This window comes from Sphaerodactylus townsendi, linkage group LG07 (assembly GCF_021028975.2).
Source record: "Sphaerodactylus townsendi isolate TG3544 linkage group LG07, MPM_Stown_v2.3, whole genome shotgun sequence".
Taxonomy (NCBI): domain Eukaryota; kingdom Metazoa; phylum Chordata; class Lepidosauria; order Squamata; family Sphaerodactylidae; genus Sphaerodactylus; species Sphaerodactylus townsendi.
Genome location: NC_059431.1, coordinates 95,449,334 through 95,470,752, shown reverse-complemented (window position 1 = coordinate 95,470,752; position 21,419 = coordinate 95,449,334). Strand labels below are relative to the sequence as shown.

The 21,419-nt window shown below is 47.4% G+C and overlaps 1 protein-coding gene across 5 annotated transcripts; it reads left to right on the top strand.

Moving 5' to 3' along the window:
• The first annotated feature begins 468 nt into the window (after positions 1-468).
• COPS7A (COP9 signalosome subunit 7A) lies at positions 469-13,278 on the top strand. 5 transcript variants are annotated; one of them, XM_048504108.1, is made up of 9 exons: positions 469-557; positions 2,916-2,971; positions 3,710-3,922; positions 6,586-6,661; positions 7,806-7,894; positions 8,002-8,204; positions 10,375-10,480; positions 12,348-12,499; positions 12,642-13,278. In XM_048504108.1, exons 3-9 carry the CDS (start codon positions 3,761-3,763, stop codon positions 12,679-12,681), a joined length of 828 nt encoding a protein of 275 aa, XP_048360065.1. In that variant the 5' UTR covers positions 469-557; positions 2,916-2,971; positions 3,710-3,760; the 3' UTR covers positions 12,682-13,278. The 5 variants fall into 5 exon arrangements, with proteins under 5 accessions (XP_048360065.1, XP_048360067.1, XP_048360063.1 ...); XM_048504110.1 differs by having other exon boundaries at positions 12,348-12,543; XM_048504106.1 differs by having other exon boundaries at positions 12,345-12,499.
• The last annotated feature ends 8,141 nt before the right edge of the window (positions 13,279-21,419 follow it).

Below are 21,419 nucleotides of genomic sequence, written 5' to 3'. Positions count from 1 at the left end.
CATCGATTTTCGTGGATTGGGGAACCTACTATGCAACGCTGTGACTCCTACCTATTTATGTAGCAAAGAGGGAAGATATTCAGTCGTCTGTCGTGGGGAGAGGAAGGGGAAAAGAGTTTGTAAGCAGCCTAGAGTCTCCTTACAGGACAGAAAGGCGGGGTATAACTCCAAAGTCGTCTTCTCTCCTTTTACTGCCGTTTGTTTTGCTGCCACAGGCTAATCCAGCCGCCCCTCTGTCGTTCCCGAAGGCGGATCCTCGGGTTGTGTTTGGACCCCCCTCCGGTCGCTCTGCTGCCCAGCTCTTTCTCCAGGTTGCAAAAATCGGGAGAGGCGGAAAAAAAACCCCAGGAAAACAGAGCCGCGTGGTAGGCGCGCACAGCCCCAAACATCTGGCCGCTCAGTACAACTCTCCCTCGGGAAGAACCAGCCAATGGGAGGGCAGGGGGCGTGGTCTAGAGGGCAGCTTGTGACGCAACCAACCCGGAAGTGGTCCCTCTCCGGGCAAGGGACGGCCGGTCTGCCCCACAGCGGCTCTCCGCAGGGACGGAAGCCCTCAGGTAAGGGGAGGCCGGTGGGTCTGGTTCCCCTCCCAGGTTTGCAGTGGGAGGAGGAGTGAATGGAGGGGAGATGCCCCGCCCTCTTGAGTGACAGCTCCCACTTTGGAAGGGTCCTGAGGTCACTGATGGGGGGGAGGGGGGACCCAGCCCCACTGGCTCTCTGCCCAGAAACTCTCGCTCCACCCACCCCCTTTCCTAATCCCTGAGTCAGGCCTTGTTCACACAAACCGATCTTCTTAACACGGGTACTCGGGATCTGGGAAACACATGCAGCATAAAGGGTGGGAGTCAGGAGGCACAGAGTATGGAGAGGCAGTCGATTGCACTGTGAAATAAGGCTGAAGACGGCGGCACCTTAAAAGACGAATTATATTTGCTGTTCGGTTGGCTCAGTTCAGAAACAAATATTTATTTGTTTGTTTAGAAGAAGAAGAGGAGTTCGAATTTATACCCCACCTTCCTTTCCTGTAAGGAGACTCAAGGTGGCTTAGAAACTCCTTCCCTTCCTCTCCCCACACAGACATCTGATGGCACTGAAAAAGTTCAGAGAGGACTGTGACTAGCCCAGCATCACCTAGCAGGCTTCACATGGAAGAGCGGGGAAATTAAAAACAGTTCACCAGCTAGAGTCCACGTGCTGTTAACCACTATGCCACCCTGTTAGTTTTGGGTGGCTTCCAACAATCTAATAAATACATAAAATAACAATCGTATGCAATAAATACATTAAAAACTGCATTAAAAACCTCATTTAAACCCGATGGAAACAGTATAAACTGCAATAAATAAGTCAAATCGGGAGGGAAGAAGTGTTGTGTGCAGGAGGCCAGAAAACTAGCCATCTCAAACATGTGCCTGGTGGAACAGCTGTTTTTTACAGGCCCTGCAGAAGTTCATCAGGGCCCTGGGCTCACCAGACAGAACATTCCACCGCCCAATTGGAGTCAGGACTGAGAAAGCCTTGGCCCTGGTTGAGGCTAGCTGGGTATACTTCAGGCCGGGGATCGCTACTAGATTTTCATTCACAGAGTTCAGTGATCTTTGGGGAACACACTGGGAGAGACAGTCCGGTAGGTACACTGGCCCCCGATTTAGGCTATCTCAGTGGTAGGGCATTTGTGTTGTATGTAGAAGGTCCCTGGTTCAATCTCTGGTGCCTTTAGTTAAAAGGAACACTTACCCTGTTTCCCCGAATATAAGACATCCCCGAAAAATAAGACGTAGTAGAGGTTTTGCTGAAGTGCGAAATATAAGGCATCCCCCAAAAGCAGGGGTCCCCAAACTTTTTAAACAGGGGGCCAGTTCACGCATAGCCAGAGCCCAGCCGGGGGCCGGACCAAGTGCCGCCCGCAGGGGGGGGCGCCATTCATCCGCCCTCGACCCGCCCCTGGCCGAGCCCCCCACCCCCGCGGTCCCCTTCCAATCCGGCCCTGAAGCTCCGCTGCCTTTCTCCCCCCTTTGCCGCATTGGTACGGTCCCCTCCAGCCACTTGGAATGAGCAGCGAGTCGCCCGCGCTTAATGCTGTTTGTAAACCTGGGGAAAAGGAGATAGAGAAGGGGGAGATCCGCTTCTGCCCAGCGGACTGGATAAATGTCTTCCGGGGGCCTGATTTGGCCCCCGGGCTGTAGTTTGGGGACCCCTGCCCAAAAGTAAGACATAGCAAAGTTTTTGTTTGGAAGCATGCCTGACAAACAGAATACAGAAATATAAGACATCCCCTGAAAATAAGACATAGCGCCGTGGTGGCGAACCTTTGGCACTCCAGATGTTTTGGACTACAATTCCCATCAGCCCCTGCCACCATGGCCAATTGGCTATGCTGGCAAGGGCTGATGGGAATTGTAGTCCATAACATCTGGAGTGCCAAAGGTTCGCCACCGCTGACATAGCGCATCTTTGGGAGCAAAAATTAATATAAGACACTGTCTTATATTCAGGGAAACACGGTAGCAGGTGATGTGAAAGACTTCAACCTGGAAAGCCACTGTCAGTCAGAGGAAGCAATTCTGATCTTGAGAGATAGTTTGACTCAGTATACTGTATTTCCACATGTTCCGCACTTATTTTTTATTTATTTTATTTATTTTATTAAATTTCTATACCGCCCTTCCCCGAAGGGCTCAGGTACTTTAACATACCTCAGTGGGTGAAGCAGAAATACACTCTGCATCTGCTCAGGAGCACTTTCTCCTTGTTCTTACTGGTCAGAGTAGACAGAACTGCCTTTGATAGATTGACTTAGTGTCAGGCAGGTTATTGTGATCTGTGTATAAACTCCCTGCAAGTAGAAAATTAGGGTGCTGAGTGGTTGAATGGGTCAGTGTCTTTTCCTTGATGGTCTAGGTCTTTATTTCCAGGGTATTATTCCCATGGGGAAGCATTGAAAAAAAGTGGCATCTGCATCCAAGAGAGGGTGAGTCCAGTCTGCCACCACATTCTAATGCACATAATGGGTGGGTGTGCATTTTTTAGGAGGGGAGGCTAGGGAGGGAGATGGCGCATTAATGGAATTTTTAGGATGTATTTTTTATTGTGCTTTTATGATTGAACTCAGCCTAGGGACTCTGGTGATGGGCGGGAAATAAATTTACAGAAACAAAATAAAAATGAAATATGTAGGCATATGGTAAGGAAGCTGCAGAACTGCAGTTGCCTTTTTTATTTTTAGTGATCTTGATTTGTTAGGGTGGGAAGGTGTGACCTGAGAAACGTTGCAGGGCTAAATCACTACCTAAATACTTCAGTGATTCGTATTAGGTCAGCTTCAGTAACTTTGGCTACTCTTTGTCTTAATTGGAGATGTCAGAGTTGGTATGTTCAGGTGGAGTGGCAGTCCCTTCAAATCAGGTTGCTTGTTTTGTGGAAAAGGAGGGCCAAGCTAGACTTGATGATGTCCTTGTATCTTTTGGGATGCCGTAGTCATTTTAAAATCAATGTAAATGGTCTGCAGCATGGTGGGTTGAGACATACCCGTCCCACTGCCTGTGCTTTTTTTCAAATACTAATCAGCCGGTGTGTGTGTGTGTGTGCGTGCGTGTGTGCAGCCATTTGGACTAAAAATCACTTTAAAATGGCAGCTGTGTGCCTGTGGTGGGCATGAGAACACTTCATGAGTGAGCCGTCATTCCAGTTTGCTTGCTTCCTTCTCTAGGATCTGAGGGCTCTGTTTCCTGACCCTGGAGCAGCCTGGTTTGGAGGCAACATGGCAGCCGAGGTGAAGGTGGCAGGGCAGAACCAGGAACAGCTCCTGCTGCTGGCCAAATCTGCCCATGGAGCAGCTCTAGCCAACCTCATCCACCAAGTGCTGGAAGCCCCTGGCATCTATGTCTTTGGGGAGCTCCTGGATATGCCCAATGTTCGAGAGGTGAGTCCAGAGACTTGGGGAGGTGACGCCCTGGAGCAGGGATAGATGATCTTTGGGGCCCAAACACTGGGCACCATCTGCCTGTGAAGATGTTGATATTCTGGCAAAAAAATAGGGGTAAGAGTTATCCATGTCAAGATGCACTGCATAGCTTGTGTATACATTTTGCACAGGAGTTAAGAACTAAAGTAAAGTTGGAAATGTTGATGACATAGGTGCATCCCAATTGGCTGCAGTCCTGCTTTTTGAGATGAAGCAAAGGAGCTCCCATGTTGGACAAAATAGCCTACTGTTTTCAGGTTGCCTACTTCTGCCCTAGAGAACTCTGTAAGGCTGTTTCTGAATAATTCCTTCTCTGTCTAGTGCAAGATCAGTTCTGTGCTTAATGGGCAGCACCATCCAAAGACCGGACACCCGGCCAAGGTGCCATAGCTGCCCTGGCCTGCCACCCCCAAGAAGGCTTCCTGGCAGCATGGGGAGGCTTAAAATGTAAAACGCCCCCGGCCATCAGGAAGCACCCATTAGGCCAAATTTTGTCCTAATGCCATCTTTTTGGTGGCGTAAGTTTGCAGTCCTCACCCACAACCCAACGGGGCCAATGGCTGGGAGGGAGCTGACTGTCAGCCCCCCCCCCCACTTGGACTGACCCCACTGGGCCTGTGGTGGGGGTACAGGAATGCTGGCACAGTGTCCTGCACTGTGTCCCACCACCAGGAAGGGCCACAACATCCATCTGCCAGCAGATTCAAACCCTCCCACCTCTGGATGGGGCTGTAAATTTCAAGCTGGTACAGTAGCTGTTAAACACTTTATATACCCCCCCCCCCCACACACACACACACACACGCGCACCCCAAATCAGGTCCACAATTATCAGGATTCCCATAAACGTGTTTTTGTTTAAGTTTGTTTAGATAAATGACTTTGGGTAGCTTCTCCCTCCCCGTTACTGACTAATTTGTAGAATTGATGAACAGAGATTAGGAGCTTTCCCTCCAAATTGCAGAAAGCAAGTTGCACATCAGGTGGCCCTTCAGTTGTGCTTGGAAAAGTGCTGGAATTCCTTCAATTTTTTAAAATTAAATTTACTTATTCAACTTATAAACTACTTTCCCCATCAGATGTGCTCAGAGCGATGAACACCGATCGTTATACAATTACAAAAATATATGCAATTCAATTTCCCATACAGTGGCACCTTTCCAAATGCAGACCAGCGAATGCTGAGACAGCAGTAAAAAATCTCCAAAAGGAAGAGAGAGGAAAGGTTGGCTAGTTCTGCCCTCACTCCTACGCCTAACTAAACAACTCTGTCTGGCAGGCCCTGTGGAACTGAGATACACCCTGCAGGGGCCTGGTCTCTTTGGAGTGAGCATTCCACTAGGCCAGGGCCAGGGCTGAGAAGTTACCAGGGATTCCTTTTCTCAGCATCAGAAAGACCAGACAGCCTTTATACTGGGGTATAAATCCAGTCTCTTCTTCCTTGGTGATCCCCCACCCAAACACTAACAGTGGCCAGTCCTGCTGAGCCTCCAAGTGCTGATAAGATTGGATTAGTAAGGCTGTTTGGGTTCCTTTGGATTATTTGATTTATTGTTTTACAATAAATAATAAAACATGGAATAAAACAATACAAATTCCAGAATAACAAAATAAAGGACCATCCTAAGAAATCAATAAAAACATGCCCAGTTTATAATTTGTTGTAAAATAAGAAGTGAATATGATTAACCACTAAAACTTAAGAGTGCAATTACTTATGTCCACAAACATTTCTTGCTCCAAATGTTAATATCTCAATAATTTGATAGGCAAGAGTGTCAAAGACTGCAGAAAAATCTGACAGTAGCAAATGTCCTCTGTTAAAGCTTTCTGTATATGTTAGGAAATACAGCTGTAGTCTAGTTCTTCAGTCTGAAATCCAGTTTTCTATACACAGAGATCGTTTAACTGTTTTGGTATTATTGCATTTTCTATTACAATTAACAATAAATAAATAAGAGAGAGCTGCAGTGTCACAATTGCTGTGCAGTAGTCTGAAAAATAGCATTGCGTTTAAACTGAAGATGTAAAATTTTAAATGCAAGACTTGGAACGTGAAACATAAAATGATATGCCAGCTAGAGACAGAGGAGTGAAAAATCATAATATGCTGCTTAAATGGCTATATATTCTAGCCTCAAGGCAGTAATTGGGTGAAAAGTATCTGATTTAAAAGAAATAGTAATTTCAAAGGATGTTTGTGTATTTGCAAGGTAGAGATTCTATAAATTTTAGAAATGGTGACCATCTGTCCATAAAATGTGTTGAATATGTTCTGCTGTTGGCTGTTTTTAGTTGTAAAATAGTTTATCCAGTGTCAGATGGTAGGTACAGTGAATTTCATTTTTTTCAGTGTGAAACTATTAGAAATTCAGCTGCAAGCAAGAGCAAAGAAATTAGTTCCATTCTGACTTTAGGGATCAACTACGTATCAAACTTTTCCTGCAGAATTGTGGCCAGTTCTAATGGGATTTTATGCCCAATCATCTTTTCAATTTGCAATGCAATTTTGCTCCAGAATTCTAAGACTCTTGGTATAATTCTAACCAGCAGTGAAAAAAAAAGGGGGGGGGCACATTTTTTCTCTCTGCTGAATGTTGGTGTTTTTCTTTTCTCCACAGCTAGCTGACAGCGATTTCTCTCCCGTCTTCCGCCTGCTCACTATCTTTGCATATGGGACATATTCAGATTATCTGGGTATGTTTCTTCTTGTCCTGGGGAAATGGGAATAGTGAGTACATGGAGTGGTAGGGGCTTAATTCACATATACGTTGTCTTCTGAAGAATTGGAGGGATACACCCTAGTTCTCAGATGGGTTCTAAGCAGTAGACATCAGATGCTGAGTGGTACATGCTTAGGGTCAGGGAAACCAGTCTGTAAGCAGAATCACCATGTGTTTCCGGCTCAGAGAGGGGGCCTGTTTTTCTGTTGGATCTGGACCCCCCCCCTCCCCGAAGTGAGGAAGCACGGGGTAGGGAGTCTTTGGCAATTGAGTGAGGTCTGATGCCAACCCAAAGAAAGGAGCAAAATGGGGGAAATTTGGGGAAGCATCAGAGAGTGTAAGACAAACTGCTGGAATAAAACCAGAAGTCTTTCGTGTTTTACACAATGGCCAACTAGTTGCCTGGAGGACCAACAAACCAGTTTCAGAGGCTGAGGCCTTCCCCTGAATTTGCCTTCTGGTATTCAGAGACTAACTGCCTGTGAACCTGGAGGTTCTCTTTAGTCACCATGGCTAGTAACTACTGTGGGATTTCTCCGATATGATTCTGTTTAACCTCATTTTAAAGCAATCTGTTCCTTTGGCCACCTCTGGCCCACTACATTTTTTGATAGTCAATTCCATTCCTCATTGAGAAGTATGTCCTTTAATTCCTTTAGCCAGCACCGTGTAGTGGTTAAGAGCGATGGACTCTAATCTGGAGAACTAGATTAGATTTCCCACTCCTCTGCATGAGCAGCAGGTGTATGTGGTGAACTGATTTGTTTCCCCGCTTTTTCACATGAAGCCTGCTGGATGACCTTGGTCCAGTCATAGTTCTCTCAGAGCTCTCTCAGCCCCACCCACCTCACAAAGTGTCTTTTGTGGGGAGAGGAAGGGAAAGGGGTTTGTAAGCTGCTTTGAGACTCCTTACAGGAGAGAAAAGCGGGGTATAGATCCAAAGTCTTTTCTGTTCTTCATCCTGAATTTGTTTCCCATCAGCTTCATTGAGTGCCCTCAAATAATTTCAAATTCCAGTAATACAGAAGAAGGAGAAAGACAATGAATGTTGACCCTCAGGTAGTAGCGAGGGCCCGAGGGAGCTCTGAATTGGCTGTGATGTTGGCTCTTTCTTTCAGTTGAGAGCGGGAATCTGCCTGCATTAACCGAGGCTCAGAAGAACAAACTCCGCCATCTCTCAGTGGTGACACTGGCTTCCAAGCTCAAGGTATTTGCCCCTGTTTTTTGCCTTGCTGCAAGCGTCTTTCGCACTTCCAGCTGCAGCTCTTCACACTTTCCTGTGTTCTCCACCACACACACCCCCGCCCCTCGCAGTGCATCCCTTATTCAGTCCTGCTGGACCAGCTACAGCTGAAGAACGTGCGGCAGCTGGAAGACCTAGTGATCGAGGCAGTGTACGCTGACGTGCTACGGGGGAGCCTGGACCAGCGGAACCAGCGGCTGGAAGTGGATTACAGCATTGGGCGGGACATCCGCAGGGAGGAGCTCAGCGCCATCACCCGTACCCTTCAGGAATGGTAAGCAGAGATGTCTGAGCACCTCCCACCCAGAGTATTTTATTGGTTCCATTTATGCGCTGTCCATTTCCTCCCTGATGGTTTCCCTCTATTTTCTGGGTTTTTAAAATCATCTTTATTTTCCAGTTAAAATAGTACAGAATAAGTTTTTAAAAAGTTTTACAAATAGATGTGTAATATAGTTATTACAATTGCAAAAAAGTAAAAAGTAAATAATTTTAACAGTCTGTCACATATAGTCTTGAAAAAGAAGGATTACATATATATGGGATTACCAAAGTTTAGTCAAGCACCATCTATTCTCCATTTAACTGCACAGTGACCCTGTGAGAAAGGTCAGTCCAAGAGTGCACAGCTCTGGCAGGGTGGGTATTTGAACCCACATCTTAGCCTGACGCTGTAATCGCTACGCTGTGCCATAAGAAAAAGAATACTTGCTTCTATGTGATCAATAGATTTTCCCTTATTAATTTATTTATATGTGACCGTTCTCCCCAATGGTGAGCCAGAGCAGCTTAAATCCTTCCCCCCTCCTCCATTTTATTTTCACAACCCTGTTGAATGTCACTGGCCCAAGGTCACCCAGCAAGTTTCCCGCATCCTATACTCTGTCTCAGAAAAAGATGTTGGTAGATTATATATTCCTCTACCACAGAACTCAACATGCTGGATCTTCTTTGTTGTAGAATGCTCCGCCTGGGTCCTAGTGCCTACCCAGGCCTGGTCCCTCCTGTTTGTTTGCAAGTGCCTACCTAGTGCCTACCTAGGCCTGGTCTCCCCCCCGTTTGTTCAATGAACCATAAATGCTCTTGTATTCTCCGCACCTACTTGTTGGCCGTAATAGGGGACTGGTAAATGGCAGAGCTGATGGTGCTGCCTGGCTCATGGGCATGGGTGTCGCCCTGGCCACTTGGGCTGGCAACCCCAATATGGGAGGTAGATATGGAGAGCTGGTGTCAGGAGAACCTTGGCCAGCTTACCCAGGACTGCCCTGCCCCCTCATTGTGTCTAGGCTGTGAAGCTGCGAAACAAACCCCAAGTGGGAGAGTTCAGCCGCAGTGTGTGGACTTTGCTCCAGCAGGTGGGTTTTTGTGCCAAGTCCTTGCCATGTTGTGCAAGGTGTCTCCCTGTGGTCTTGCTGATACTATGAGTGCCACGCCTTTTCCTCTAAGTCCCCCCAGCAGGCCCTTGTCACAGGCCCTACCTTATGGGTTTTGCCAGCTTCTGTCTGAGGTTTTTAAATGACCCGGAGTTCAGCTACTGGTTCTCGGGGTGGGGCCTTGGCCAGCACTAGTGGCCTTCCCACTGACCGGGGGAAAGCTAGTGGGCATCCAAAGCATTTCGGCTAGTGGGCAGGGCTGTGCTGATGGGGGAGAGATTTCACAAATGCTTATTAAGAAGCCCAACGTACTGCGCCACGGTTTCCCCTGGTGTAAGTTGGCCCGTTCCTGACCCAAAGGGGCTTAGGATGCATAAGTAACATCAGCCCTGCTGCTGGCCCTGCCCCCTTTGGCTGAAGCTGCAGCCCTTGTGCCAGATGTGTGCCTTGCAGCACGCTCCTGTGCCACTCCCCAGTGGCGATGAAAATGCCCTTTATGCCTGCGTAAGAGGCATTTACGCCAGCAGCGGGGTTTTGCCATCTCCACTCCACTTCCACTCCACTGTGGATTGCACTGTAACTTGTTGTCTGCATTCAGGGAGACTATATTATCTTTGTCAAGTACTCCCCACCCCCTTTGAGGCATCTAAGATTGCTCCCACTTTTGAACAAATCTTTGCAACATGAGGACTAGAAACTTGATTGCTCCCCCGCCCACACCACCACTCAAGTGAAATCAGACAGGGAGCTGCGTTCAGCATCCAGTACTTCTCAGGTGGCCTAGCTGTGGGCCTTTTCTGATGCTTCCTTGCACATTTAGTCCTGGATCTCCTTGCAAGGCATCAGAGGTTTAGTTCTGCGTCGCCCGCTTCCTCCCTTTGGAGAACAGGTGACTTGCATTGCTGCCACCATTCCAGCTTCGGTGTCTGCATTTCTTTCGCTTTTCCAACCACCCCACCCCACATCTCTAGATTCTCCTGTCTGGTGTGTTTTGTTCAGGAGTTGCAGGTGCCGCCTTGCTCTCCTGCGAGCCTCTGTCTCTCTGGTCACCTTTCTTGCCTGTCCCACCAGGTGCCAGGGCTGTGAGGTTGTCCTCTCTAGCATCGAGGAGCAAGTCAGCCGAGCGAATCAGCACAAGGAGCAGCAGCTGGGCCTGAAGCAGCAGATTGAGAGTGAGGTGAGCACACCTGCCTGCAGCTGACCCTCCCTTCTTTCAGCCTTTGCGGGGGGGGGGGGGAGCACTGGGAAGGGACACAGACTGCCTCCAGGCCTTAACCAGTGCCCTCCCTCCCTCCCACCTGCCAGCCTTCCTTTCAGTGTAGTGCTGTATTTACACTCTGGGAACCCCTAGTGGCATCTGCCAACGTCCAGTTTTACTCCCAGGCCAAGAATGTTGTTTACTTTCTGAAGTTGGTTGGCAGCTTGAAAACGCAATATTGGGTTGTCCGTTTGCACATAATATGACCAAAGGGAATGAGGGGGCTTAGCAGGCTCTTTGGCATTCCTAGCAGGAGCACATTGGCCGCTGTTTGCGGAGACGCAAGCGAGTTGTTATGGGCAGCAGGGCCTGGATTGAAGCAGATACAGACAACCTCGGTATTGCACAGCAACAAGGCTGGAGTTCGACCTTGTAGTTGTGCCCTGAGGGCTATGATCAGGAGCCTCATCTTACTCAGCTTCTTGCAGGCAAACTTTGTTTTTAACACACACGCACACACGCACGCCCGCACGCCCGCCCCCCAAAAACTCCCCTGGCACCTTAAAGACTAACAAGATTAGTTTCAGTGTGTATGAGTTTTTGGGACTCATAGTCCACTTTTTACAGTACGGTTATCCCTTCCACATCAGTGAGGTTAGGGGTAAGGTCTCCCCTCCCCCTGGAAATCCACGTAAAAAAATTTGGCTCCCCCTTTGTACCAGCAAAGTCTGAATTTCTTCTCTTTTTTTAACTTTTAAAAAGAAATTGTGTGTATTTATGGTATTAAAAGATAAAATATGTTGATATTATATAACACTATACATATATTACACATTTCTGAGTTTCTAAACTTTTTTAGAACCTTGGCCTTTATGTATTGTCTGCAGCTTCCGTAAAATTCCCCAAAAATTCCCGTTTAATTTCTGATGCCCATCAGCAATATATCAAAACTGTGATGGGGAAAGTTGTGATGTGAAAACGGATAACTTTGTACGTATTATGTAGGAAAGCAATCTGGGAAAACTTATTTCAATTTTCCATTATATACCAGACTCAAGAAAGCTCCCATTGAAACCAATCTTGTTACCCTTTATGGTGCCACTGGATTTGTTTTTTTGGGGGGAGAGGGAATATTGCTAAAGCAGACTACCCCTTTGCAACCAAACATTTTAAGCCTTTGATCGTATACTTAGACACCCATCCCATCTCTTCCCCCAAAGTTGTAACATCTCACAGCGAGGGTGGTAATTCCCAGGAGGAATTAACTATTTGATTAAACAGCCCCAGTGATTCTGAAACACCCAAACCATAGAGGATGGTGTCTGCTGCATCTCTGCTTGATGTAAAGTTCTGGCTTGGCCTTCATCTGGCTAGCCTCTCCCTAGAGCTCAGTAATTCTAGCTCGGGTCCAACTGGAGCCTTCACCAATTCTGGACATGTGGGCACTGGAGAACTGCCCATCTTACTGTGAGGCTGTCTCCTGCATCTCTGCATGAGTTGCTGCTCTGGGCTTGTTTCCTTCCAGTTAGGAAGGGTAGATAGAAGACTGACTCGTGCAGAAGTCCAAGGGATTGCTTGAGGAGTGGGGAGAGGGATGTGTGCATGTCAGCTGTTGCACCTTTGGAAAATAGTGGAGATAATCAAATCCCTTGGATGGACAGGAGCAAAAACTCTTCTGCTAACTCTACGAGGGAGTGCCTTCCTACTCACTGGGAGGCCTAGTATGATCTCCTGCGTCTCCCTTGACCAGTCATGTAACTATGCCTGCAACATCTTGTCACCCATCCCTTTTGGTTCTCTTTGTTTCCTTCACCACCACCACCACCACCCCTTTTTGCCCCAGCAGGTTGCAAACCTGAAGAAGACCATTAAGGTAACAACGGCCGCCGCCGCAGCTGCTACCTCCCAGGACCCCGAGCAGCACCTATCCGAGCTGCGAGAGCCCGCTCCGGGTACCAACCAGCGGCAGGCCAGCAAAAAGACCTCCAAGGGCAAAGGGTGAGGTGGAATCCCAGCTGACTCCTTGGAGTTACCTCAGGGCGGTGAGAAATTGTTCACCCCCAGAGCGGGCTGGATCCCTGCAGTAAGGTCAGAGGCACATCAAGCGTGCTGGTACTGAGGTAATTTCCTTCTCCCGCAGGCTCCGAGGCAGCGCGAAAATCTGGTCGAAATCCAACTAGCAGGACACCTGTGTGGCTGGGCAGGAGCAGCAGGCGGCTTCCCACGTGTGGGGCTTTCTTCTCCAACCACCATGTTTTTGTTTGTGTGCCCCTCTCCTCCCCTTTCAGTTTCTATCCTTTCCAGCCATGTTCTCTCCCTCCATTGCTCTTGCAATCCTTTTCAGCCCCCTTCTGTTTCCAACAGCACTGTTCCCTCCTCCTTTCCTTATCTTTCTTTCTCTGCCCCTCCACCCTCCCTGAACTTCGTTCTTTTATGGGGTCAAGAGCCATAAAATGACCTCAGATCTTTCAATTACCTTTGCACCCATGTATTGTTGGGGCGGCCCTGGAGTGGGAATGAGAACCAGGCTCCAAGGAGCCACTTCGGTTCTGCGGGAGAGTGGACCCCAGGACATCTTGGCTCTGGGGGACAGGGATGGCACACCAGAACATCTCTATAATTTGTTTCCTGCTTTGTTCTGATCAGTGCAGGGGAGCGGGTGCAGGGGGGGGGGGGGGCGGAGACGCGTGTGCGTGCGTTGAGTGGATTGTTTTTAAATAGTATAAATATATAAAGCAATTTAAAAAAAGAAATAAATCTATGGACATATCTATGGATATTGCTGTGGCTTGACATTATTCTCCTGTGAGACACTTCCGAAACACATTCCTTGTTCAGCCCTCAACCCTGGAAAAGTTTCTGAGAGTAGAGGGTCGTTGGGGGTTCCCATGAGGCAGAGATAGCAGCAGAGAACCAGTTTGACATAGTTGTTGGAATGTTGGCCTGCCCTAGGATCTGGGAGATCCGGATTCAAAATCCCCAGTCAGATATGGGAGCTCATTGGGTGACCTCAGGCCATCGACTGTCTCTCAGCGTAACCTGACCCACCTCACAGGGGTGTTGTGAAGATAAAATAGAAGATGGAAGAATTATGTACCCTGAGATCCTTGGCGGGAAGGTAGAGTAGATAGACGGCATTGCCTAGATGAGCATTGTTCTTGGCCTCAGGGGCCACATTGAACCCAAAGCTGTCCCATTAGAGTTCCCTTTACATTGTTTTTACTATTCTATTTTTGGGGCGTTTCTGTCAGATCTCTCTAAGAAACCCCTGCTTAAGATGTTGTTTTGCTATTTCTGTTTGCTGGGCAAGAGTTGAACGGAGACTTCACACTGCTTGTATATAGTTGCCCCTTCTCTCTGGCTGTAGCCTGTTCACAAGCTACAGGGAACGCACATACAATCCATGTGTAGTGTATGCTTTTCTTTATATGCGCGCTGAATGATCCTCATGTTGTATTCAGCTCACATACAGCTGAAAGTCCCACCTTTGTCCAGGTCCTGGTTCCCAGTTTCATTTGTAAAGTAAATATGTATTGATTCATTCTTACAAACAGGTCTACATTCATACGTACAGGTTCTGCAGGCATTCACTGTATGTCTTCCGTGTCTTGCCTTCCTTTATTAAAATAAAAAACCCTGTGCTTTCCTGGAATTTTTTAAATGTGCAATTTTGGGAAAACAACATGCAGTTCTAAAAGACCATCCGTGCCATTCAAAACTTCAAGTCTTCTGCATTGGTACTATCAGACTCCCAGTTCTGAGCATCTTTCCCCGCCATGACATTTTAAAAATGTCACATGATGTGACTGTAAGCAACAAAACCATGCACCTGCAAAAGCACTCCTAGACATCCCCCCCCCCATCTCATCATGTGGGTTTCATACATGACATATTTACCAATAACTTGTAGATACCATCCACTTCACTAAACTGTGAGGGAGAAACCTGTGAAGATGCCTTCCCCTCATGGGCTGAAGATCTGTCCCTTATTCATCTCTCCTCCCCTTTCTTTCAAACATCCAGTCTGACTAGGAGTTCTAGAGAACTTGCAAACTGGCCCACTGCGGGAGGTTTTGTTTTTTGTATTGTCGTGGACAGTGTTTTGCAGAAGGAGCTCTGACTCAGTGGAAACGTTTGTGCTTTGCGTACCGAAGGTTCTCGGGTTCAGTCCCCAAAATCTCTATGTAAAAGGATCAGGTGGAAAGTCATGTGACAGACCTTTGCCTGAGGCCCTGGAGAGACACTGCCAGCCACGAAGACAAATTTGATCCGGACGGACTGGTGACCAGGTAGGTATAAGGTAGTTTTGTGTGCGCACACTCAATAAACGATTTCAGAATCTGGATTCAGCAACAAAAGATAACCTGACTTGAAAGCAATTCCCTTGGGTATTCAGAGGAACCATTTGGCCAGGCTCCCAGTCCAACAGGTACCCAAGCTGAGCAATCCCAGCTGTTTTTTTCCTCCTCCTTTTGGGGTAGTAAAGAAATAGCCTTAAGGAACAGCAGTGGTGTAGTGGTTAAGAGCAGGTGCACTCTAATCTGGAGAACTGGGTTTGATTCCCTGCTCTGCCACTTCAGCTGTGGAGGCGTCTTTGAGGAACTAGATTAGCCTGTGCACTCCAACACACGCCAGCTGGGTGACCTTGGGCTAGTCACTGCTCTTCGGAGCTCTCTCAGCCCCACCTACCTCACAGGGTGTTTGTTGTGGGGGTGGGAGAGGGAAAGGAGATTGTAAGCCCCTTTGAGTCTCCTCACAGGAGAGAAAGGGGAGGGTATAAATCCAAACTCTTCTTCTTAAACAGGCTGTGCTACTTTCTTTCCACTCATTTCAACTTCACTGTCCTTTTGTCCTGGAGAGAAAGCTGCCTTTCAGTTTTTCCACATTACGCTGGTTCCCTTTGATCCCAGCAAGGTCACAGCAGGAGCCATTTCCCTGGCCCAGAAACCGCCAGGGGCCCATTTTGCTTTCCCAAACAGTCCCCCAAAGCTGCTGTTTCAGTGATGGCTTCACCTCCCTTCACAAGAAGGCTGCTAGTTTTCTCCCCCTCTCCTCTTCCCCTCCTCCTCCTATCTGTACCCTTCGGGCCCTGCTAATGGTGCGCCTCAGCTCTCCTCTTCTCCTGAATAATACGTCCACCTCCCCAACCAGATGCCATCTTCAGGAGACTGATGACAGCCACCCAGTTACATGACAGGCAGTGGTGCGCCCAGTGGCTGGGTATGCTCTGTCAGTAAGCTCTGAAGAGCTGCAGTCTTGCAAGGATCTTGGGAGCTTAACAATCCCTTTTTCAAACGGGTGAGAGCTGGCTGGCTAATCTGTTCCAATTGAAGCTCTGTGACAGCCAAAGGCTCTCCCCCTCCTCCCCCAAGTAGCTTTTTAATATTTTGGTTACGTAACCCAAGCAGCGCATGTGGAAATAAACTGGCCGGTGGGAAGCTTGTGTGTGCCTGCCCTGCTTGAACTGTCCTTCAGTAGAAGCAGTTTCTCTGTGTTGGTGGTTTTCAAACTGTGCTGAAGAATTTGTGAGCTGCTCAGAATGTCCTCCTTTCCCGGAATATGAGTGGTCCGGCTTCCCTGAAGCCTCACCCACTGCTACTAACTTCCTGTGAAACGCCACACAGTCTTATGCAGCAATGGGTCCGTTCTGGGAGACATGCTCAGTTCACGTGTGATGAACATGAGATCTCACAAGCCTTCATCAGCTGAGCATGCCTCTTAGCACTTGACCCAGAATCCTCAGCAGGTGAACGACTGCTAGCTCCACCCCAACGATTCACCTGCTGGCTGAGCCACAGATAAGGTTGCCAGCTCCAGGTTGGAAAAGATTTGGCGATGTTGGGAGTGTGTGTTGGGGAGAGGAGGGCCTTAGTAGGGTTTAATACCATAGAGTCCATCCTCCAAAGCAGCCACTTTCTCCAGGAGAATGGATCTTGGTTATCTGTAGATCAATTGTAATAGCAGGAGATTTCCAAGTCCCACCTGGAGGTTGGGAACTCTACCCACAGACAACCGGCTCTTGAACCCCTTCTGGTTGGCAGGGACAGCAAGGAAGGTTTCTGCAGAGCCCTGTTCTGCTTCTTGTTATAATGCACTGCTGATCACTCCTAGGAGTCACCAGCAGCTGAGGGGATGACCAAAGGCATGCCTGTTGGTGGTCACACTGGCAATGAGAGAATTAATGAGTCCTTTGCACACAAGTCAGATAGGAGCAAGCAGCCCTGAAACATCACAAGGAGGAGGATCAAGGGAACTGAGGACTGTGCTGGGCAGTGATGGGAAATGGCTGTAGGCTGGCCTCCCAGCTGCTAATTGCCTCTTACCAAGCTAGGCTGTGCAAAATATATTGCTTAGAGACAAAACTGAAACCACAGCCCCATGAATATTGATCTCAGGGGTCTGCTGGGACAGTCCGTGTTGCTGTTCTTCCATCCCTGAACCGTGCCTCTTAAATTCAAACAATTAGTGTAGGAACTAGCATTGCCAACCTCCAGGTACACTCTGGAGGTCTCCTAGGATGGCAATTGATCTCCAAACAGCAGAGATCCGTTCCCCTGGACAAAACGGCTGCTTTGGAGGGTGGAGTTTAACTTCAAAACCTGTCTTCTCCAGGTTCCATCCCTCAAAGCTCCAGGAATTTTTCAAGCCAGAGTTGGGAGATGTAGCAGCTAGTTGCTATTTGTGTGTAGGGCGATCCTGAATAGGGTCTACATAGGACCAGTTACAGCCAACAGTACATTAGTAATGGAAATTGTCCAAGCTGTCTACTGGCTATGGCATCAGAATAGAATCTAAAAGTCCCAAGTTCAAATATCCGCTCTGCCATGAAGTCTGCTGGACGGACTTAGGCTAGTGACTCTCGGCCTGACCCAAAGCGGCTGTCAGTGTTCTCCTCTCTTCAGTTTTACCCTCACAACAATCTTATGAGATACGTAGGTTGGAGTGAGCATGTGTGACTGGTTCAAGGTCCCTCATCAAGTTTTTATGACAGAGAAGGGATCTAAAGCTGGCTCTCCTTTATTTTAATCAGGCACTTTAAGCGCTCCGCTATTTGGGGAGGGGGTCTCACATTTCTTTCCCATCATTTTGGAAACTATAAATTGTGATGGTCTCATTGTGAGGTGTCGGGACCACAACAAACACTTCTCAGTGCCTCAGTCAGTCTCCCAGTTCCTCTAACCCACACCACACACCCCAAGAAACGTTGCCAGCAGCTCAATAGCTCATGTCTGATTTTCTATTGCTGTGAAACAGTCTCAGAGAGCACTATTTGAGGAAACCCCAAGAGGCCCAATAAGGATTATTCCAGCTTGGAAAGGCTAAAGTTTCTTCTGCAGAGATACTGCTGCCTTGATCCTAATTGGGCACCGCAAACACAGGAACTGAGGATGATATTCAACTCACACATGGTTCTGTTGTATCTGACATGGAAAGAGGGAAGTCCATCCCAACCTATATTCTCTATCATATGTGAAGAGGTATCTGAATGTAGCATCTAGGCCTCTAATGGCAAACCTATGACATGGGAGTCAAAAGTGACATGCCATTTATTTATTTGTTTGTTTAGTCCATTTATACCCCGCCCCACACCGAGGTCCCATAATGGGGTTAAAAACCCAGTTAAAACATTACAATAATGACATTTTGGATGGCACGCCAGCATTCACCAACACTCGACAGCAGCTATTTTTCCTGTTTTGAGTCTGAGTCATTTTTGTAATTGTCTTTATATAATACCCAGCACTACAAATGATTGGACTGCATATTTTAAAATAAATGAATGCACAAAGAATTGTTTCTCTTTTGTTCAGGGGCAGGGGGTGACACGCCAGCAGAGTCAAGTTAGACATTTTCCAAAATTTTGACACACCAAGCCCAAAAGGTTTGCCATCACTGATCTGGGTCAATGAGAACGGGCAACTCTGCCCCTTAACCTGTTCCTTCTTCATCGGTCAGTATATTTTATGATGCCAGATTCTATTATACTTTATTATTATTTCATTGCTGTGTTTTTTAATTGAAATTGATAATGTTGCTGTTAGCGGCTCTGGGCCTGCTGTGGCAGAGGAGATCTCATTAGAAGTCTAAGTCTAAATTGGGGGAGGTTTCCTCTGTGGGTTTTCCACACTCCTTCATCTTCATTCACATATATTCTGCTTAAGGGACTTGTGCCAAATGCATCCCCACCCCTCCTGCCAGGATGAGATGGGGGGAAATTGGCACATGATGAAGGTGCTAATGGCTGTCTGATACCTCCCAATCCCAGAGCACCCGCCAAAAGTCTGTGTCACCTCCCAGCCTTTGAAATGCACAGCCAGGGGAGCAAGGTGATCCATCTGGCTAATGAGAGGCGGAAGGCAGCCTTAAGACATGCAGAGAGGCAGTAGGAGGGGAGGGCCCAGGGCCTTTTCCAGATCCACAAAAACGGAAGGATGCTGCTCACTTCACGGCCACTCTGAAGGCTTTTTGATCTGGGCTGTGGGGAAGGAAAGATCTGAGAGCCTCAGACATGGAAATAAGGCATTGCTTCTGTAGGATTCTTAACCCAGACATTACCTTTCACAATCCCTCCTCTCTGGGAGAGAAAAATACAGACTTAAAAGAAAAGGGAAATAAATAATGCTTTCTTTCAAAAAGCCCCCCCCCCCCCCTTTCTGCTTCTGCTGCACAAAAACCAGGCATGGTAAAGATTCACTATTTTTATTCTGTCAGAAGATTTCATGTAGCTGAGTACTGTCTGTCAGAGGGGAGGTCTGTTTATGTGCCACAATGGACTCTCAGGGCTGAGTTTGAGTTGTCGGCCTCCAGGTTGGGTTTGGAGATCTTCTAGAATTACAGGTGACTACAGAGGACAGTTCTCCAGGAGAAAATGGGAAGGTGGCCTTTATAGCATTATATCTTCCCCAAGGTCCACCCCCAACTCTCCAGGAATTTCCCAACCTGGAGTTGGCAACATCCTTGGCTCAGAGGGTCACGACTACAAGAGGGCAAGAACTATCTTTGGATTGATTACAGGAGCTTGAAGAGTGATAGCAACCCACTGTCTGCTCCAAGACAAAATCTATCCCATCGTGTGGGAATTCTTTTTATCCAGTTTCTTAAATTAGTGCCTGGAGCCAGAAAGTGTACCCTGTCTTTCTGTAAATGGAAGGCCTGTGGACTTTGGCTAGACTGGAAGATGAACATTCAAGCATGTAGCCTATGGGATCCCAAGGGAAAGACCCTATCTGCTCCCCATCTCCTGTGATCATTGTGAAACTGAATGTGTGTGCCACAAGGAGAAGTTGGGGTATATGAGGACTCCAAACCCTCTTGCATCAGGGTCCACATTAAGGAGGAAAGCCCAGCCCCTTCCTTCCCTTTAAGCAATCTTGTTGATATTGCAGATGTTTATAGAATGTTTTAGGCAAAATGGCTGTTGTGAGGGCTGGGGACATCACAAAATGGCTGCCAGAGCAGGGAGGCCAATCACAAAATGTGGAGAGGTTGCAAGCCAAGTCAGAATGGAATCTGGGAATCCCAGGTTCAAATTCCTATCTTACTATGGATTCTTGCTGGGTCACCTGTGGCCAGTCCTACACTTTTAGCCTAAATTACCTCCTAGGATTAGGAATTAGCTGGACAAATCAGTAATTTGGGGACTTTGGGGGGAGGAAGGTGTGTATCTGGTAAATAAATAATAAACTGTGTGAATCTTTGACTAGCCCCACACCCAAGTCCCTCACTTGAAACTTTAAAACATGTGGAAAATATATGTCTCTTGTTTGTGGCTGGATGCCCTTAACCCAGCAGCAGGTTTATTGCTTTCTTGTCATTCTCTTGTTTGAGGGATTTTTATCTTCCTTCTCAGCCCAAACATGACTTTGAATTTTATCGACAAGGAGGATGTGGAGATTAATTAATTAACATTTGTAAATCACTTGAAAGATGGAAAGAGCCAGATAAGTGTTGAGCGTTATTTCTGTAGCAGCTGATTTTAATTTCAAATTTCTCTTTATTTTTTCTCTTTTCTGTCAGCTAAAAGAAAAAAAGCCAGGCAGTGCAGATCCTAGAAAAGAACTGAAGCTTTACTGTACTTCTTTTCTGATACTTATATGGCAGTTCAATATTCTACAGGGCAGTTGCCTTTAAGGTACCCTTTGTTCACAAATTTCACACATATTTCTTGATCCTACAGTGTCCAAACTTCTTTTATGCTGAACTACCCAGCTCCCTGGGAAAGGATTGACCAACCTATGCCTGCTGTTCTACATAATCTAATTTTGAAGAAAGAAATCTTCAGAGGCACTTGACCAAGGATGCGGACAAATTGAAATTGGTTCAGAGGAAGGCCACAGACATGGTTCAGAGTCTTGAAAAGGAAAGAAGGAAAGAATTTACTAGCTTTAGCATGGAGAAGAGAGGGCTGTGAGGAGACAGGATTGCTCTCTCAAAATACCTGACAGGCTGCATAGAAGAAGAAAAAAAATAGTTTGGATTTATATCCCCCACTTTCTCTCCTGCAGGAGACTCAAAGGGGCTTACAATCTCCTTGCCCTTCCCCCCTCACAACAAACACCCTGTGAGGTAGGTGGGGCTGAGAGAGCTCTGAGAAGCTGTGACTAGCCCAAGGTCACCCAGCTGGCATGTGTGGGAGTGTAGAGGCTAATCTGAATTCCCCAGATAAACCTCCACAGCTCAGGTGGCAGAGCTGGGAATCAAACCCGGTTCCTCCAGATTAGATACACGAGCTCTTAACCTCCTACACCACTGCTGCTCCAACTTCCAGATGCAGCCTGGAAATCTCCCCAAACTGCAGTTGATCTCCAGACTACCAGGATCAGTTTCTCTGGAGGAAATTGCTGCTCAGGAGAGTGGGCAATATGGCATTACACCTTCCTGAGATCCCTCCCTTCCCCAAACCCTGCTTTCCTTAGGC